The sequence below is a fragment of the Loxodonta africana genome, chromosome 13, assembly GCF_030014295.1.
Source record: "Loxodonta africana isolate mLoxAfr1 chromosome 13, mLoxAfr1.hap2, whole genome shotgun sequence".
NCBI lineage: Eukaryota > Metazoa > Chordata > Mammalia > Proboscidea > Elephantidae > Loxodonta > Loxodonta africana.
The window spans coordinates 33,666,035-33,687,854 of record NC_087354.1 but is presented as its reverse complement, the minus strand read 5'-3'; the positions used below and the strand labels follow the sequence as shown (position 1 = coordinate 33,687,854).

The following is a 21,820-nucleotide window of genomic DNA, read 5'->3' as shown; positions in this document are numbered from 1 at the left end:
TGCTTTTTAAAAGCTCCAGGTTGTAAGAAGAGATCTCTGGCATCCCTCTAAGTCCAATGGCCTCTGGCCCTTTGGCTGTCTGAATGTCACTTAAAGGAAATCTGAAGAGAGAGGGGAGGGCAAATAGGGTATTGAGAACTGGAAGCAACTAAAGGGAGGCAGGGGAGCTCAAGATGTGGGCAGTGGGGAAGGTAGGAAAGACTCCTGGAAAACCAGCTGAGAGAGCAAAGGAAGGGCCACAAGAGATGACCTGACTCAGTCTCCTTGTTTTATACGGATACAGATCCAGGTCTAGATGTTCAGAAGTGGTCAACTTGCTGGAGGCCCCACAGCTGGTAAACCACTACCGTTTCTAATAGAAGAGGCTGCCTTATTGGCTAGTTTGGGGTGAGAACTGTAAAGGGCCTATAAAAAATTAAATGTAACCACCCAGGATAAGACATCTAATCTAGTGGGCAGTACGGAATCAAACATATAAAACCAAAAACCAAACCCATTGTCATCAAGTTGAATTCGACTCATAGTGACCCTATAGGATAGGGTTTCCAAGGAGCGCCTGGTAGATTTGAACTGCCAATCTTTTGCTTAGCAGCCATAGCTCTTAACTGCTATGCCACAAGGGTTTCCATGAAATAAATGTATGTGAATGAATGACTTAAGAAAACAAAATCTGTCTTTTCAGAGCAAATGCTAATTCACTACATGTAAAAAAAGAAAAATGCATTTCTTTTTTCTTTTAAGAGACTTCGGATTCTGAGAAAGAAAGGCTTATCAAAGACATTTGATACTCTTCTCTCTCTCAAGTCCCTCCCTCTCCAAACCCCAAGTGAAATGACCAAAGAAAGGTAAAAATTAGGGAAAGGCTGTATCAACACGGGAAAGGCTCTCATCCAAATGCCAGACACTTTGAAAAATGAAACCTGATTAAAGAGGGTCATCTGAGTACATTAGCATTCATTTATGTCACTAGAGCACTTGGTCTCTCAGAAGTTAATAAGAGGGCCTGGGCTTCACAAATGAAGCCCTGGTGGTGCAGTGGTTAAAGAGCTCAGCTGCTAACCAAAAGGTCAGCAGCTTGAATCCACCAGAGGCTCCCCGAAAACCCTATGGGAGCAGTTCCACTCTGTCCTACAGTGTGGCTTATGAGTCAGAATTGACTCAAAGGCAATGGGTTTGGATTTTACAGGGCTTCACAAATACACCCAAGTAAGAAGGCCAAGGGCAGAAGTCCTTGTCTTAGGGAAGACCCTGAGGTGAAAGAAGAAATGTCCATTTGAAGTAATTTTGGTTGCTGCCAGCTGGCTCAATTAAAGACAGCTAGGCTTGGGGTCTAAATAAGAAGGCCTTGTATGAAAACGGGAAGGGTTTCTCCCCAAAAGAGCCAAGTGCTGGGATGTTGTCCTTGTTAGGTGCCACTGAGTAGATTTCGACACAGAACGGCCCCGGGTGGCAGGGCAGAATGGCCCCAGGTGGCAGGGCAGAACTGGCCCCGGGTGGCAGGGCAGAACTGGCCCCGGGTGGCAGGGCAGAACGGCCCTGGGTGGCAGGGCAGAACAGCCCAGCCCAGTAAGGTCTTCTTGGCTGCGATCTTTACAGAAACAGATCAGCAGGTCTTTCTCCTGAGGAGCCACTGGTGGATTCCAACTGCCGAACTTTCAGTTAACAGCCAAGCACTTACCATCGCGCCACCAGGGCTCCTTAGCAGTGGAATAATTGTTTATACATTCATATACATAAAATTATATATTCTTATAGGAACATGTGTATGTACTCATGTGTGTTTATACAGAGATAAAATCTGGAAGAATGTACACTGATAGTACATAACACCTGTAGTAATTACCCCTAAGAAGATAACTCATGTAGTTTTCCTATATTATTTGAGTTTTATAGTAAAAGAATATAGTCATGATTTATTTCTATAAATAAAATTAAATGGCTTACCACAGAGATTTAATGTACTGGGATGAGATAAAATGATCTCATAAATGTCTAAGAATAGTCAAAAGATTATTAAAACAAATAGTGATAAAACCAGATATAAAAATGAATTCTTGAAACCATCAAAAATCAAACAATATAGGCAGGCAAGTATATCAGTAAAATAGAAAACAGAGTCCAGAAATAGACTACAGCATTAGTGGGAAATAAATAAATGACAAAAGTGATAGTAAAACTCAGTGAAAAAAATAAAAAGGCCCGTTTGACAAACTGTGCTGGCACAACAGCAATCCATCTGGGAGAAGAGAAACGTGAATACCTATCTTATGGGGAACCTGGTCCATGCCGCTGAAGAGCTTGGCAAGCACAGGGGAGTTACGTACACGAAAAACTCAAAAAGCAATGCAAGAATGAATACAATTACTAACATACAAGGTAGAGAGTAAGAGAATTAAAAAAAAAAAAAGAGGAGGAAGGTATCTGAGGAGTTAAGAACCTAAACACCACACCTCTGAGAATATTGTGCAAAATAACAACAATGGGCGGAGGGAGGGGGACAGACAAGCTCTCCAGACCATGTGGCAACTGAGTTCTGTCTCCCTTAGGAGCACCCTTGGCTTGGGGGACTAGACAGGAGCCTCAAAGGCCTTCTGGGGGGCAATATGAGCCTCACAAAGCCTGAACATTGGATCTGTCTCTGTCCATGGCACCAAGAAAATAGCTGAAAGGGACTCAGAGTTTCTCTGCTTCCCTATCATCAAACAGCCTTGCCTTTTTCAGTCCAGGAGGTACCTGTGAGCCTCTCAGAGCACCTGGGAAACAGTGAGGAGCGGAAGAAGCAATTAGTGTCAGCGCAATAGGGGAGCCTAACAAAGAATGTCCAGGGGTAACACCACTTGACTCCGGGCCTTTGGGTAATCAATCACATTACAGTATCACTATGTGCATCAACTCAAGGGCAATCCGTTTGGGGTTTTTACTCCTGTTTACCCTGTTATTCTTTAATGAGAAATATTCAGGCCAAGAAAAGATTTTGCTCTCACCTACCAAATTCCAGTAGACTTAAAATAAAAAACAAATGGGCTTACTGGTAAAGAAAACCTCAGAGTATTTTAAGCTGTGAAGAAATATACAACGAGGCTCCTGACCACTAACTAGGAACCTACCCAGCAGGACAGAGGGCTGCCGATCTGCTTCCAGAAAGACTACGGACGAGGAAACCACAGGAAGCGGTTCTACTCCGTCACACACGGGCGTCGCCATGAGTCCGAATCAACTCCCGGTTCTACTCCGTCACACACGGGCGTCGCCATGAGTCCGAATCAACTCCACGGCAACAGGTTTGGATTGGCTTTGGTTATCACCTCTGCTACCTCACGCTTTCTCTTTAAGGAGCTACCAAAAAGTTTTAGTTCCCTGTAATTTTCAATTACTAAGAATGAGGGATAAAGGACAGGCAAAAAACAGTTTCAGTAACAGCTATGATTTCTTTTCTACATACACTGTTAAAGGACTTCTTTCAGCTAAAGTTCCCTAGAACAGAGAATTTTTACTCAGAATGTTTTTGGTGGCCTACTTGAATTTTTTACTTAGATAAAAACGATTGCATTTAAATAAATGACATGTTTTAAATTAGAAAAGCATTATTTAATCTTTATAATTAAGTGCTTCACTCATAATTTGTTTTATGTGTGTGACTTTGGAGGTCTATTAATTAACGATAATATTTCCCATGGAAAACAATGGTGATAACCATGTTGCTTAATTAACATCGTGCCTTCTGCTGTCTTTTGAAACAAAATAAGGTGTATCACACCCCCTGGATCTTCACAGCTGCCCTCCATTGTCCTCATCTTACAAAAGAGGAAACTAAGGATCAGAAACTTTAAGCACCTTGTCCAAGGCCACAAAGTTAAAAAGTAGCTGAGCTGGAATCTGAACCCTGAGTGTCGGATTCCAAACCACGTACTTTCCACTTCTCCACTAAATTCTACGGGATAAACTCTACAAGACAGCTCCACTGACAAGGAAAGACATTAACACTCTCTTACCTTCTAAATTAAAATAAATAAATAAATAAAATAGATTAGGTGATATTTAAGATATACAAAAAGGTAAAAAGAAAAATAAAACAGACAACATGGGCCCACTACTCATCTTAAAAGGAGCCCTGGTGGTGCAGTGGTTAAAGCTTTCAGCTGCTAACTGAAAGGTCAGCAGTCGGAACCCACCAGCTCCTCCACGGAAAAAAGATGTGGCAGTTTGCTTCTGTAAAGATTACAGCCTTGGAAACCCTATGGGGCAGCTCTATTCCGTCCTGGGTTGCTATGAGTCAGAATCGACTCCATAGCAGTGGGTCTGGTTTTGGTTTGGTTAACCTCTATATACATGGTCTGCAATTGGCTTGTTTTCCCAAATCATTATACTCGTGAAATCTGCCAAGTTGATACATATAGCATAGTTCATTCATTTTTTACATGTGTATAATATTCCATCTTATGAACACATCCTAATTTACTCATCCATTCTTCTAGTCAATGAACATTTAGTTTGTTTCCCATTTTTTTCCTGCTATTATAAACATTGCTACTATGTATATTTTTGTACGTGTCTCATTTACAATAGCATAGTTTCTCTAAGATATAGGGCTAGAAGTGGAATGACTACATCTTGGATCAATGCATTCTTCAAAGTGACTACATCAATTCACATCAACACTGTTCCCACTGCTCCATATCCACAACACAGGATACTGCCACATCTTAACATTTTTTGTCATTCTAATGAGGCGATGACATCTCATTGTGACTTTAAGATGTATTTCCTCGATTACTCTTACATCTAATGTGTCTGCCACATATGTTAATGTCACGTTTTAGGTCATACTCTAGAAACTTATTTCACCATCCAGTATCACCTTCCTCCAAACCACAGTTTATCTTCTCTGAAAAGACTGAAGAGATGTCAAGCCTCGTAATCACTGCCACCACTCAAAATTCATGGTTACTGTAATCACTCAGGATAAACTACCCCAAAACGATTCTCATAGTCTTTGAAGAAGTACCTTGCTTTGTTGAAATTAAAACAAATAATATAAAATAATTTAACCAATTTATCCCACCTCCCCCCAAAAAACTACAGCATACCTAACCTTTGTGTAGAATGTTCATTACTCCTCTGAATCAATTCCTAAAGGTAGAATTTATGGGTCAAGGGATACAGTTATTTTCCAGGATAGTTTTAAGACCCTTGGTATATAATACCAAACTGCACTCCAAATGGATTGTATCAATTTATGGGCCTAAAAGAGGGTATTTATTGACCTTCTTTAGTACCCTTTTGACAATCAATTGGCTGTCTGTTGGGATAAATCAAATCTGACTGTATCAACAAGAAGACTATTGTATGTACCATCAAGGGTCTCTTCTCAATCTCCATTAAGCCATTTACAAGAGTCAAATTACTTCCTCCTTCTGTTATGTGCCCAAAATACTAAAAATAAGTCAAATGTCTCACCACTGGTTTCTTGAACTTGACCTTTGCCTGGCCCATTACCACCCCCTCTTTCCTGCTTCCTATATCTGACATTTGATCTGCTAGCATCTGACCAGTTGAGCTAAATGTTAGGCTCTGGTCTCCCTGGCCTCCCCAGCTTTGGCATAACAACTCTGCAGATAATTAAACACTCAACTTACAAATATGTTTCCAAAACCTCTTTAAATAGAAGATGGGCTGCAGTATATTCGTTATTAAGTGTAAGTTCTAAATACAACTGCTCACTTTTTCACCTATGATATATGTAATAAGCTTGGTGTGTCAAAAGCCCAGAATGCAATGAAGAAATTGCAACAAGCCTTATCAGTTGAGTTTGCAGGAGGTGGCTCTTTGGTAGGAGAGCCTGCCCTCTGCCTTCTAACCAAAGGGCAAGCAAGGGCCTACCACTCTAGAGAGGATGGTCTCAGTGACAAGCTTACACCAGGACAGCCCCAAACTGTCCAAGAATGGGCCGTACTCCCTCCCTGAATGGCACTCTAAGCAAATGTACTGGATAATCAATCTGAAATAGAAGGTCATCTCTAAGAACATGAAGTACCAAACCTGACATAAGGAAGAGTAAAAGGAACTTGAAAGGAATGACAACAACTCACAATACTTTGAAGTAAACTCAATACCCAAAGAGGTATAGCTGGTTTCATGGGTGTTAATATCAAAATTTCTAAGGACCTGAAAATTCCTACTTTATTTAAACTGTTCCACAGAATACATTAAAAATCATCCACTCATTTGCTTTATGCAGCCAGTATAACGCTGCTATCTAAACTCCACAAATACATAAGGTACACACAAAAAAACTAGACCCGGAGAACTTGAAAAATATAAACATTTTACATAAAATACTGTCAGCCAATTGAGTTCAGTTATTCTATTAAAACACTTGAAATACACTCATCAAATGGCTTATTACAGGCTACAAAACTGGTTTGTTATTAGGAAATGTGTTAATGTAATTCATGGCACCACTGGGTCAAAAGAGAAAAGCCATATGGATCATCTGAAAGATGTGGAAAAGGCTATTTGGTAAACCTCATTATCTATCTATATTTTAAAAAATTAACCTGGTAAAGAGAAACAAACGATACTTTCTTTTCCTCATAAAGACTATCAAGCTCAAACCTACAATCAACAGCATATCTCAAGGTACCATACTGGAGGAATTCCTATAATGTAAGGAACAAAACAAAGATTCCTACTAACATCACTATTATTTAACAACGTTTCAGAAGTTTTAGCAAATGAAGTTAAACAAAGGAGAAGCTATCAATATTCAGAGAAGGCATTGTTTCTAAGAGAAAAAAAAAAACACAGGTTACAGAACGGTGTAGAAAGTATGACCTTTTTTTTTGATACCAAAGAGCAACACGCACAACATGTGTATGATGAAGTATTAGTGGTTCTCCTGTGGTACAAGAAACCTGGTGGTGCAGTGGTTAAGTGGTACGGCTGCTAACCAAAGGGTCGGCAGTTTGAATTCGCCAGGTGCTCCTTGGAAACTCTGTGGGGCAGTTCTACTCTGTCCTATAGGGTCGCTAGGAGTCGGAATCGACTCGATGGCACTTTGGTTTTTGGTTTTGTGGTATGAGGTAAGGTTTATTTAGCTGATTTGCATTTTTAAATGGGCCTATAAGACAGCCTATATTGGAATCTTATCTTGTAAAAAGAACTTGGCAACGGGTTTTTTTTTTTTTATTACGTAAAAATAAAATAGACAAACTTATGTAAGAAAGCAAGAAAGCACAAGTATACAGAATTGGGAATGAGAATGATACAGTTAATATCAGATTAAAAGAATCAAACATATTATGCATCTGGCCCAGTTGGTAAACTACTTCAAAACTTTTAAGGAAAAGATGATTCTCATATAGAAATTTCTCTACAGTAGCACTATCCAGTAGAACTTTGTGTGATAACGGTAATATTTGCCCCATCCAACATGGCAGCTACTAGACAAACGTAGTTACTGAACACTTGAAACACGGCTAGTGAAACTGACGATGCGAAATTTGAATTGTACTTAATTTCAATCAATTTAAATTTAAATAACTGGAGGTAGCTAGTGGCTAAAGGACTGGACAGTGCAGCTCACTAGAGGGTGGAAATGATAGAATTTTCCATTCTGGCATTACCAAGATACAAATAATAATAATGACCAATTTTACTTAATATACAAGAAAACTCTGGAGAAAATGCTAGTAAACACACTCCAACAGTATACAAAAAGAATAATCCACAACAGTCAAGTGCTGGTTTTTGTTTTTTTCTACAAATGCAAGCACAGCTTAATAACGAGGAAACTGATGAAACAGAATTCCTGACATCAATTACAGAAAGGAGAAAAACCCTGTCATTTCCTCCTCAGATGCTGAGAATGCATCCATAAAGTTCACTATCTGTTATAGGCTGATTTGTCTTCCCCTAAAGATAGGTTCCAGTCCTAAGCACTCCTCAGCCCTCCCCTGCCCTTCACTCCCAGTATCTGTGAGTGTGACCTCATTGGGAAATAAGAGTCTCGCATATGTAATTAGTTAACACAAGGTCATACTAGAGCAGCGTAGGCCCTAATCCAGCATAAGTGAGGCAATAAAAAAAGAAGAGACCCAGAAACAGACAGACACACAGGGAAGAATACTACGTGATGATGGAGGCAGAGATGTGACAAGGGGGGCAGAGACTGGTATTACGCTGCCGTTAACCAAGGCACGCCTGGGGCTCCAGACGATGGAAGAGACAAGGAAAGATACTCTTCTGGAGCCGACATCCTGAATTCAGACTTCTGGCCTACAGAACTGTGAGAGATAAATTTCTGTTGTTTTAAACCACCCAGTTTGTGGTTACTTTGTCACAGCAGCCCTAGAAAGCTAACATAGCATCCATTCTTGGTTTAAAGAAAGAAAAAAAAAAAAGAATGCTAGCATTATACATAGGGATAGCATGTATCAACAGGCAACAGCAATCCTGACACTAAAACATGAGGGAAATTTCCATTAAAGTCAGGAAGTAATGAGATAGATTATCAGCTATGACCATTATTATTTATCATACTCTCATAAAGGAGCCCTAGTGGCGCAGTGATAAAGCACTCATTGCTAACCGAAAGGTTCGCAGTTCAAACCCACCAGCTGCTCTGAGGGAGAACGATGGGACAGTGTGCTTCCCTAAAGATTTATGGCCTTCAAAACGTATGGGGCACTTCTACTCTGTCCTACAGGGTGCCTATGAGTTAGAACTGAAATAAACGTAACTATGAAAAAAAAAGCAGGAGAATAAAACAGCATCATCTGTAAAAGACAATCTATTAAAATTAGATGAAACTGAAAGGTTGTTAGTTACATAATAATGAAATACCCTCCAAGCGGAAGTGTTAATAAAAAGAGATGTTTTTAAAAATTCACTAATAATAATATTTAAAGTATGTATTACAAAAGTACCACAAAGGACTAGGAGTCACAAAGTATTGAGATTTCCCTTGAAATAATCAAATCAAATGAAATCTGTTAGTATAAACCCTTTAAAGGCTCCTGGCTCCATCCTGACTTAAGGACAGACACACAGACACAGACACAGACACAGACACAGACACAGACACAGACACAGACACAGACACAGACACTCTCTCTCTCTCTCTCTATTCATCCAATCCACACTGATTTCCTGTAGGCCCAGCAACCAACCATGGCAGAACCAAAACCAGTTCAGAAAAAGGCTAATTAATATTTATTATTTTCCTCATATTGTGAAAGCGGGGTATCGGGTTTCCTCACAGAAAATGCCCCCGAACTTTGAAAGATTCAACCATCTGGAACAGATCTGAAAGCTTACATGAAAAGCCTTAAGGTTTGGAATCTTAATTCAATTTCCCCTCACATTTTAATAAGAGTCCGTAGCAAACATGTATTTTCAGAGATAGTCTCAGGAGGGAACTGAACAAAAGGCTATTGTGTTAAACATGATGAGTTCTTTGTGGTTCCACCTATACCAACTTTACAAACATCAGGTTACATTTAAGTAATTCTAACCTTTAAATCAACTATTTGCAGACCACAAAATCTATTCCACACCTCTTAGTCAGTCTAACTCAGTCTGAGTTACAGCTGAGCTCAAGTGTGAAATCTGCATATTTTAAGTGATAGTAAAAGAACTTTCTTTTAGTCTTTGATTACATAACCCTGAATTGTTCACAAATGCCAAACAACGTTTTCATTTGTTTCTCCAAGAAAATTTTTCATCTGCACTTGATAAATCTGACTCTGTATCACTACTGATGAAAAGCATATGGGTATCAGCCATACAGCTCTCTACTACTTTCTTATTAAATAGGAATTACAACTTTTTCTCTAGGTTAACAAGAGTAAAAGAAGATGGTGTTTACAGGCCTGTCCTGCTCATTTACAGGCTGTCCTGATCAATATAAATATCTTTATGTCTTAAATTGTGATACATGTCCTGCCACTGGTCGGCTAATATACAAAAGGAAACAAGAGGTTATGCATGATTAGTGGTCTGACTGTTTTAAAACATGCCCCAAAATTCAATAACATTCTTCCCATTGAGGTGGAGTCAGTTCTCCTCTCTGTGAATACGCGCTAGTCTTAGTGACTCACTTCTAATAAGCAGAAGTGAGGCCGAAAGGCTTTGGAGGCTGGGTCACAAAAGACGATATAGTTTCTTCCTGGCTCTCCTCCTTGGGATGCTCACCTGTAGAACCCAATCCCCATGCTGTGAGGAAGCCACGCAACAATACACAGAGGCCACAGGTCCCAGCCCTGGGGCCAGCCCCAGCCAGGTACCACTCAGCAACCAGCATCAGCTGGGCATGTGACTGGCAAAACCTTCAGAGGTTGCAGCCTCCAGGCTTTCAGCTACCTCAACTGTGAGTGGAACAGAATGAGCTGTCCCTACCAAACTATGTCCAAACTGCCTATCTGTGAGCAAAATAAAAGCTGTCTTTGTTTTCAGCCACTAGGTTTTGTTGTTGTTAGTTGCCCTTGAGTCCATCCTAACTGTAGTGGTGACCCCATGTGTTACACAGATCTCCTCCATAGGTTCGAGGGCGGATCATTTCGTAGCCTTGAGTCCGAATCAACTCAATGGGAAAGGGTTTGACTTTACTTTGTAGAAACAGGTAAGAGAAAACGTAGATTCTTTTTTTAATTTTTATTGTGCTTCAAGTGAAAGTTTACAAATCCAGTCTCTCATACAAAAATTTATATACACCTTGCTATATACTCCTAGTTGCTCTCCCCCTAATGAGACAGCATACTCCTTCCCTCCACTCTCTATTTTCGTGTCCCTTCAGCCAGCTTCTGACCCCCTCCGCCCTCTCATCTCCCCTCCAGACAGGAGCTGCCCATATAGTCTCATGTGACTACTCAACCCAAGAAGCTCACTCTTCATCAGTATCATTTTCTATCCCATAGTCCAGTCCAATCCCTGTCTGAAGAGTTGGATTTGGGAATGGTTCCTGTCTTGGGCTAACAGAAGCACTGGGGAACATAACCTCTGGGGTCCTTCTGGTCTCAGTCAGAACATTAAGTCTGGTCTTTTTATGAGGATTTGGGGTCTGCATCCCACTGATCTCCTGCTCCCTCAGAGGTTCTCTGTTGTGTTCCTTGTCAGAGCAGTCACCGGTTGTAGCTGGGCACCATCTAGTTCTTCTGGTCTCAGGCTGATGTAGTCTCTGGTTTATGTAGCCCTTTCTGTCTCTTGGGCTCATAATTACCTTGTGTCTTTGGTGTTCTTCATTCTCCTTTGCTCCAGGTGGGTTGAGACCAGTTGATGCATCTTAGATGCCACTTGCTAGTGTTTAAGACCCCAGATGCCACTCTCCAAAGTGGGATGCAGAATGTTTTCTTAACAGATTTTATTATGCCAACTGACTTAGATGTCCCCTGAAACCATGGTTCCCAGACCCCTGTGCCTGCTACGCTGGCCTTCGAAGCTTTCAGTTTATTCATAAAACTCCTTTACTTTTGGTTTAGTCCAGTTGTGCTGACCTCCCCTGTATTGTGAGTGGTCTTTCCCTTCACCTAGAATAGTTCTTACCTAATGTCTAATTAGTGAGAACCCCTCTCCCTCTCCACTCTCATAACCATCAAAGAATATTTTCTTCTCTGTTTAAACTATTTCTCGAGTTCTTATAATAGTGATCTCACACAATATTTGTCCTTTCGCAACTGACTAATTTCACTCAGCATAATGCCTTCCAGATTCCTCCATGTTATGAAATGTTTCATGGATTCCTCATTGTTCTTTATTGATGCGTAGTATTCCATTGTATGAATATACCACAATTTATTTACCCATTCATCCACTGATGGGCATCTTGGTTGCTTCCATCTTTTTGCTATTGTAAACGGTGCTGCAGTGAACATGGGTGTGCATATATCTGTTCATATAAAGGCTCTTATTCCTCTAGGATGTATTCCAAGGAGTAGGATTGCTGGATCGTATGGGACTTCTATTTCCAGCTTTTCAAGGAAGCGCCAAATCGATTTCCAAAGTGGTTGTACCATTTTACATTGCCACCAGCAGTATATAAGTGTCCCAGTCTCTCCATAACTTCTCCAACATTTATTATTTTGTGTTTTTTGGGTTAATGCCAACCTTGTTGGAGTGATTTGTAGTTTTGATTTGCATTTCTCTAATGGCTAATGGGAAACTCTGGTGGCGCAGTGGTTAAGTGCTACAGCTGCTAACCAAAGGGTCGGCAGTTCAAATCCGCCAGGATTCTACTCTGTCCTTTAGGGTTGCTATGAGTCGGAATCGACTCGACGGCACTGGGTTTTTTTTTTTTTTTTTTTTTTGGTAATGGCTAATGATCATGAGCATTTCCTCATTTATCTGTTAGCCACCTGAATGTCTTCTTTAGTGAAATGTCTGTTTATGTCCTTTGCCCATTTTTTATTTGGGTTATTTGTCTTTTTGCAGTTGAGTTTTTGCAGTATCATGTAGATTTTAGAAATCAGATGCTGACTGGAAATGTCATAGCTAAAAACTTTTCCCAGTCTGTAGGTAATCTTTTTACTCTTTTGGTGAAGTCTTTGGATGAGCATAGGTGTTTCATTTTTAGGAGCTCCCATTTATCTAGTTTCTCTTCTACATTGTTAGTAATGTTTTGTATACTGTTTATACCATGTATTAGGGCTCTAAGCATTGTCCCTATTTTTGTTTCCATGAGCTTTATCGTTTTAAATTTTATATTCAGCTCTTTGATCTATTTTGAGTTTGTTTTTGTGCATGGTGTAAGGTATGGGTCTTGTTTCACTTTTTTTGCAGATGGATATCCAGTTACGCCAGTACCATTTGTTAAACAGACTATCTTTTCCCCATTTAACTGACTTTGGCCCTTTGTCAAATATCAGCTGCTCATACATGGATGGATTTCTGTCTGGATTCTCAATTCTGTTCCATTGGTCTACGCAGCTGTTGTTGTACCAGTACCAGGCTGTTTTGACTACCGTGGCAGTATAAAACATTCTAAAATCAGGTAGAGTAAGGCCTCCCACTTAGTTCTTCTTTTTCAGGAATGCTTTACTTATCTGGGGTCTCTTTCCCTTCCATATGAAGTTGGTGATTTGTTTCTCCGTCTCATTAAAAAATGTCATTGGAATGTGGATCGAAACTGCACTGTATCTATAGATCGCTTGTGACAGAATAGACATTTTTACAATGTTAAGTCTTCCTATCGATGAGTAAGGTATATTTTTCCACTTATGCAGGTCTCTTGGTTTCTTCAGTAGTGTCTATGAGTTTTCTTTGTATAGATCTTTTACATCTCTGGTAAGATTTATTCCTAAGTATTTTATCTTCTCGGGGGCTACTATAAATGGTATCGATTTGACTTTCTCTTTGATGTTCTTTTTGTTGATGTGGAGGAATCTAACTGATTTTTGTATGTTTATCCTGTATCCTGATACTCTGCTGAACTCTTCTATTAGTTTCAGTAGTTTTCTTGAGGATTCTTTAGAGAACATGTAGATTTTTACAGTGAAATTCAATAATCTTATTCTTTCCATTTCAAACCCATTTCAAAGAAAACAAAACCGCTTTGACATATCTGGTCAGGAGACTGACCCTAGCAACTTAACGGCTGGAATCCCACCCAGCATTACTCTCAGCAGCCAGCTAGTCTTATCCCTCGGCTGTTAAACAGCCTGGCTTACTTGCTGCCGCTACTACACATGCTCCAGGTTTTTAATCAATGAGCAAGTGAAACTTGTGTGAAAAGGTAATTTTATGACTCTGATGCCAGAAACTAGCTCAAGATGCTTTGATGGAACCATTCAAATGGGTTATCAACCCAATCAAGTTACTGTATCAAAGCACTTATTGCTCCTTCTAACGAATACCAGGGAGGAAAACGTCCTAATTTGTGAAATAAAGTGCTTCTCTAACAAACACAAGCCTGAAAAGCTGAAAGCTAGAAGGAACCTTGGAGATAATCCAACTTGTTTTTTTCAACCAGTAGGACACCGACTTAGTCCAAGGAGGACTTTTCATGCCATAAATACTAAGAATTTTCACCTCATTCCATCCTCATACATGAACTGGACACAACAGAACAGCAATTTTAAACTTCAAATAAACTATGATTATGTTTCTAATTCATAGTTACAGCAATAAAAGGCACTCCATACAATGCTATTAATGTTTTGTCCTTAAAGTTTAGGAATTATGATAAATATAATAAAAAACTCCCTGAGAATCCATAAATAGTATTTGTAGGAAAAAAAAAAAAGTGGCTGCTTTGTTTCTACCATAAGAAATGTTACTAATCACTCCTCTAGTACAAATCACGCGGGAAAACGGAAGCCCAGAGAGGTTATACAATTGGCCTTGGGCCACGTAAGTAGTGAGCGGCAGAACTACAACTAGAATTTTGGTTTATTCATGTTTTCTAGTCATCAGGGGGCTCATTTAGATCTGGATTAATTGAAGGGAAAATAATTATTGTATGTTTCAATTTAAAAGGTAAGTCAAAGTGGCTGGCTGGGTTCCAACTTCTTCAAGGTTATACTCATAATCCTTCTGGTGAACTATCTTTCTCCTTAATGGAAAGAAACAGAACCTTCACGGAGGGGCCTTAGGCATCACCAGGCAAATGTGAAGGGAATGTGGCTAATAGTGTGGACTACTTCAAAGTCATTTATAACCCCAATATCCCCTGCCTTAACTGCAGATGCTGTGAAGGTAAAACACTCAGTCTCTGGCTCCCTTGCAGCCACCAGTGGCCACATGACAAAATTACAAAAATAAGACTAGATACAGAAGTCATGGAAAAGGCCTTTCGCCCTTCGCTCTCATTCTACCAGGAATGCAGATGTGATTCCTGGAGATGCAGACACCACCTTGGTTCCATGGGGACAAAAGCCACATGGTGATGCTGGCAGAGCAAACAGACAGAAGGAACTTGACTCCCTGATGACACAGGGGAGCCATCACACCAGCCCTGGACTCTCAATCCTTAGATTTCCTTGTATGAAGTTTAAGGCTATGCAGTTGATTTTTTTATGCAATCCTAACTATAATAAAAATTACATCTGTTTTTTCCTCCACAATCCATTTTCTCCCAAGGTGGTGTATCCACCTGTCTTTTTCTGATAAAGCTAAATTTTGTAAATCAATGTTTAATCATCTTCAGCACCCTCACTCCTGGTACTCCAACCCCATTTTTTTGAAAGGTCAATGAATGAGAATGAGGTATCTCTCTCCCGAAGAGAGTGAAAAATTTTGACTTGCAGGAGGTCTCCCTATAGCAGATGGCAGAGCCAAGACTGCCTTGGGAGGCAGATGAAAGGAGGATGATTTCCCTCTTTATACACCACTCAACCTCAGTCCTGGACTGCACCTGGAAATCCAAAAACAGAAAGAAGGAAACAAGAAGCTAATGCATGTCAAGTTCCCAGCCTCTACTGGGAAATACCAGGCCTTTATTAGGGAAGATATTAAAAAAATATTCACTCAAAAAAACACCTTTTCTTTCACTTCAACATCATGTTTGAGAGCTTCCATTCTACCTTCCACTTAAGAGACAACTGGACTGAGTTTAAGCAACACAATAATTCCAAGGAAGGCTAATCTGAGTTCTAAATAAAAGTAGGGTGTTATCCATTCTTTTCCCAATGTTCTTCCTGACAAAGGATTTGGCTACAGCAGCTCATGAAGCTATATCAATTGTTAATGTTCAACGGTATTTTCCAGAGGTATAGAAAAGAATGGGTAACACAAACAAGCTAGGAATTCTACTAATTCCATGCCAAAAACAAAAAATGAATTAAAAAATAAAAGAATCTATTTCTGTGGAGGAATGGCAAAAAGCTTTGGCAAATTTCTTAAATAAAAGTTCACCAAATCCAGATAAATCATTAGCTATTCTAGACCATTTCTCTATAACATAAAAGAAAATTTCCAACCCAAGCAGTCTCGCGGTGACAATGTCCTAAGGGTTAGGAATCAAGCAGTACAACAAGATACAGCACTCTATAGTACACAGTCTGGTTCCTGTGATAGTCTAAGTGAAGTTCCTTAATCTGAACAGGGTTACGCTTCAAAAACCAAACCAGTTGAGTCTTCTGAAACTCACGGTGCTTGCTTCAAGAAGGGAATTTCACACAAAAAGGGCAGAAGTTAAGCAGGTAGTAAACACTGAGAAGATAAGGAATAATTAGGGATACAAACTGATAATTAACTATTAGTGAAGCCAAACTCAATGAATAAAAAGTACTGGAAAAAAAGAAATGAGTTTAAATAGACCTTAACATCAGAATAATTACCAACAATTTAGAACCGAACTTGGAGAACCAGAAGTGTCCTCATCCTCTAGACTAACCTTTATGTGAGTAGGAATTCCCTGTTACTCCCACACCAATGGAACTCCATCTTAGAACAACGCAGTCACAGGTTACTTAAGTAGTGAATTTTTTAAATAACTACCACAATCCACAGCAAATTATTGCTACGTAAAATGATCATTCAAATGTAGTACTCTAAAGGCACCAAAGTAATAACAATGGGAATAATAATAATCAAACTAAAACAGAGGTTAAAGTCATTTCCTTCAGACATTTCACTAGGTTTGTGTTGGCCTATCAGGTAGTATCTCAGGATGGAGCACAGACACAATACACAGCATCATCCTACCTAGCACATTTCCTGGCGGCACCTCCTCAAGATCTTCCAGGTCTCTTCCCATCAGAAGATACAAGTTTCCCAGAGTACAATATGCCATGTGAGGTACTGGGGGGAGGTCATCAGGTGGGGCTGAGAAGCCTAATGGTACCTGGATTAAAAAAAAAAAAGTGAAGTCAGGAGACGTGAAATACAAACACTTGTTAGTACCTATAAAGACATTTGTATTCAAAAGTTTTGGTACAGCCACATAACAAATAAAATTTCAAATAGCAAAACCTCTCAAATATTAAAAATTTGTCAAGAATTCCACATAATCCATCATAAGCTTTCCAGCTAAGTGACAGAAACTCTCTTGTAATCTGGCAGGACCACATTAGCTGATGAACAAAAATCCTACTAAAAAATTGCTGCCATCGAGTCAATTCCGACTCATATCAACCCTATAGGACAGAGCAGAACTACCCCGTATGGTTTCCAAGGAGCAGACAGTGGATTATAACTGCCAACCTTTTGGTTAGCAGCCAAGCTCTTAATCTCTGCACCACTGGGCTCCTATAAACCTTATGTTCCTGTTGTTGTTAGGTGAAACCAAGTCAGTTCCAACTCAGAGCAACCTCATGTACCACAGAAACAAAACACTGCCTGGTCCTGTACCATCCTCCCAATCACTGTTATATTTGAACCCATTGCTGCTGCCACTGTGTCAATCCACCTCATTGAGGGTCTTCCCCTTTTTTGCTGACCCTCTACTTCACCAAGCATGATGTCCTTCTCCAGGGACTGATCCCTCCTGACAACATGTCCAAAGCATGTGAGATGTAGTCTCACCATCCTTGCTTCTAAGGAGCATTCTGGTTGTACTTCTTCCAAGACAGATTTGTTCGTTCTTTTGGCAGTCCATGGTATATTCAATATTCTTCACCAACACCGCAATTCAAAAGCGTCAATTCTTCTTTGGTCTTCTTTTTTCATCATCCAGCTCTTACATGCATAGGAGGTGACTGAAAACATCATGGCTTGGCCAGGTGCACCTTAGTCTTCAAAGTGACATCTTTGTTTTTCAACACTTTAAAGAGGTCTTTTGCAGCAGATTTACCCAGTGCAATGAATATGTCTTTTGATCTCTTGACTGCTGCTTCCATGAGTGTTGATTGTGGATCCAAATAAAATGAAATCCTTGACAACTTCAATCTTTTCCCCGTTTATCATGATGTTGCTTATTGGTTCAGTTGTGACAATTCTTGTTTTCTTTATGCTGAGGTGTAATCCATACTGAAGGCTGTGGTCTTTGATCTTCATCAGTAAGTGCTTCAAGTCTTCTTCACTTTCAGCAAACGAGGTTGTGTCATCTGCCTATAGCAAGTTGTTAATGAGTCTTCCCCCCAATCCTGATGCCCGGTTCTTCTTCATACAGTCCAGCTTCCAGGATTATCTGGCTCAGCATACAGATTGAATAGGTATGGTGAAAGGATACAACTCTGATGCATGCCTTTCCTGACTTCAAACCAGTCAGTACCCCCTTGTTCTATCTGAACAACTGCCTTTTGATCTATGTAAAGGTTCCTCATGGGAACAATTAAGTGTTCCTGAATTCCCATTCTTCACACCATTATCCATAATTTGTTATGATCCACACAGTCACATGCCTCTGCATAGTCAATAAAACACAGGTAAACATCCTTCTGGTATTCTCTGCTTTCAGCCAGGATCCATCTGACATCAGCAATGATATCTCTGGTTCCATGCCCTCTTCTGAATCCGGACTGAATTTCTGGCAGTTCCCTGTCAATATACTGCTGGAGCTGCTTTTGAATGATCTTCAGCAAAATTTTACTTGCGTGTGGCATTAATATTGTTCAATAATTTCTGCATTTGTTGGGAGCATCTTTCTTCAGAACAGGCATAAATATAGACCTCTTCCAGTCGACTGGCCAGGTAGCTGTCTTCCAAATTTCTTGGCATAGGTAAGTGAATACCTCCAGTGCTGCATCCGTTTGTTGAAACATCTTAACTGGTATTCCGTCAATTCCCAGAGCCTTGTTTTTTTTGCCGATGCCTTCAGAGCAGCTTGGACTTCTTCCTTCAGTACCACTGGTTTTCAATGGCAAAACCTTTTCAGAAGGTGACTGCCGGGCCCTTCTTCCTAGTCTGTCTTAGTCTGAAAGCTCAGCTGAAACCTGTCTGCTGTGGGTGACCCTGCTGGTGTTTGAATGCTGGTGGCACAGCTTCCAGCATCAGAGCAACACGCAAACACCCCAAAGTACAACAAACTGATACATGGGGGATAAACCCTATAAAAAAAAAAAAAACCCTATAGTCCCTTGTTATTTATGTGAGTCATGTAATGGTTTACAGGCACTAGTTTTGGTGACTGCTGTGCTATTATTACAACATTCATTATTATTACTATCATTTAAAATTGTTTTTATCTTATTATAATGTCCTTCTAGCATTCAACAAGCGCTAGGGCTACTGGTGAATAATAGGTGAAAATTACTAACTGGGGAAGAGTGGTCAGATGTAATAAAAATGCCATGAAAAAGGGCAAACACCTGTCATTATATGCTATGCTGTTAATCCAGAAGAGAACACGCTGTGAAATACTGGATATGCTGATGAAAAAACAGAGTGTACACAGAGCAAAATTACGCTACAAAGATAACAGATTTATGAGCTCCTCCTATATCATATTTATCCTTATAGAGATACTGCCTCAAACTATTCAAGTTTTGAGTTGTGTGAAGGCTTTCAGAAATATATCCTTCAAGAAAATCACAAACACATAATAAAAAAGTAAATTTATTGAAGGAAAAAAAAAGAAATATATCCTTCATATAAACACAATTGCTCTGAAAGTATTTCGACCAACCAATATATCTTTGGTGCTCAAGGCACTGTGATAGTGCTAGGAAGAGAAAAAATGTCTATGATATGTCTTTACTTCATCCTTTCAAAAATATCTATTTTGATTACAAATACAAAGTAACTAACATCCCACAGAGTGAGTGACAAAAGGCTGCTCGGGCAAGTTAATTCATAAAAACTCAGAGGAAGGAGAGATTATTGTATAAACCAATTTCACTTCATGAGAGTGACGACCTTTTAGGCACATGCTGCATCTAAACGTGCATGTTCAGATAGAAGGACAGCTCTGAGCGTAAATCAAAAGACAGGTTAGAAAGAAGTGAAAGATAAAAGGATTGGCTAGGAAGAAACGGAACTATCCGTAGACAATATGATCACCTACCTAAAACAATCTGTGAACTGTTAAAATGAGTAAGACAGTTTAGGAAAGTGGCTGGATATAAGGTCAATATACAATAGTTAATTATACTTCTACGTATCAGCAATAGACAACAAATACGTATTTTTAAAATGCTAATATTTTATAATGGCAACAAAATACAAGATAACTAGGAATAAATCTATCAACAGTTATTCAAGATCTCTATAGAAAGTTTAATGAAATGGTCTAAATAAATGGATAAATACACTTAATACATTCATGGATAGGAAAATTATGTATTGCAATAATTCATGCCAAAGTGATTTAAAGCAATTTCAAAGTCTCAACAGGGCTTTTCATGGAACCTAACCGTAAACTTTACACAGAAGAACAAAGAGTCAGAAATAAACAAAACACAAAGTAAAACAAGACAGAAAGGCTTAGCTGTTTATATTCCCAAAATTGTAGAAACGAAGACAGCACTGAATAGAGGCAATGATAGACAAAAGAAAAAATGAAATGTAATAGTCCAGAAACAGACACACATGTGAAACCTGATTTATGTCAGAGCTGGCAAAGCCGACTAACGGGTGATGAATGAAGGGATCGCAATGGTGCTGGAACAACTGGTTATTTGTATGAGGAAAAACAGGAAATTAGATCCTTTCTTCGTAACATACATGAATATTAAACACTTAAACATGAAAAGCAAAACATTAAACTTTTTAGGAGAAAACTTTGTGACCTCAGTGTAGTGACAATTTTCTTAAATAAGATATAAAAAGCAAAACTCATAAAACAAAAGAGTGATAAGTTCAATTGCATTAAAATTAGGAATCTGTTCTTTAAAAGATACCAAACAGAAAGTAAAGACAAGTCATAAAACTGAAGATGAAATCTATGAAATTTAAAATTTATAAGGAAATATTGGTCTTTATGCATCCAGAGTAAGAGAGAGAAGGAAACGCAAGACTGAGAGAAGAAACTAGCCCACGGGACTAACAGTCTACACGAACCACGACCTCATCTACCCTGATGAGAAGAACTGGATGGTGCCCAGCTACCACTACTGACCATTCTGGTCAGGAACACAACAGATGTGTCCTGACAGAATGGGAGCAAAATGTGGAGCAGAGCTCAAATTGTTAAAAAAAACTTAATGGGCCTGTTGAAACTAGGAGACTCCCCAAGACTACTGTCCTGAGATACTCTTTAAACCTTGAACCAAAACTATTCCATAAGGTCATCTTTTAGCCAAGTATCAGGTTCATAAAATAAATAGTATCATCCCATAAGTACTGTGACCAAAGTCAAGTACTGAGACCAAACTGTCAACATTTACTCAAAAGCAAAGATGAGAAGACAAGGAAGCAGGGAAACTAGAGTACTAGAAATGGAACAATCAGAATGGAAATAATGAGTAACCAATGTTACTGAACAAACTGTGTGGAAACTGTTAAACAGGAACCGAATTTGCTGTATAAACTTGCACAGAAAACAAAATATTAAAAAAAAAAAAAAGCTGACAAGGGATTAGAATCCTAAATATACAAATGACTTATAAAAGGCAATGTTAAAAAAAAAAAAAATCACATAGCACAACAGAAAAATAGGCAAATGACCCAAAGCGATATCTTTAGAAAAGAGGAAATGGGAATAACAATGAACATGTTAAAAGAATAATCAGGAATATGTAAATTAAAACCACAACAAAACACCCTATCATATCCACTGGATTGACAATTAAAAGGGTGACAATACCAAATTTTGGGGAGGATGTGAACAACTGGGATGGTTATACATCCCTGTTGAGAGTGTCAATTAGAACAATCACTTTGGTGGACAATTTGTAATTGTCCAGTTACGCTAACGATACACATACTAATTATCCAGGCAATTCCACTTAGGGTGTGTTCCTAGATCTCTTGCAAATGTGCATAAAAAGATATGTACATAAATAGTCAA

General features: G+C 39.2%; 1 protein-coding gene across 3 annotated transcripts in view; it reads right to left on the bottom strand.

Annotated features, from left to right (window-relative positions):
* Window positions 1–21,820, bottom strand: part of EFL1 (elongation factor like GTPase 1) — a 153,158-nt gene that overhangs the window by 81,220 nt on the left and 50,118 nt on the right. For all 3 annotated transcript variants that reach the window (XR_010317385.1, XM_064267197.1, XM_064267198.1), the window contains exon 15: window positions 16,639–16,777. Coding sequence is in view for 2 of the 3 variants with exons in the window: in XM_064267197.1 (XP_064123267.1) it covers window positions 16,639–16,777 (139 nt within the window). In the remaining variant the exon portion in view is untranslated. The remainder of the gene's footprint in view (window positions 1–16,638; window positions 16,778–21,820) is intronic.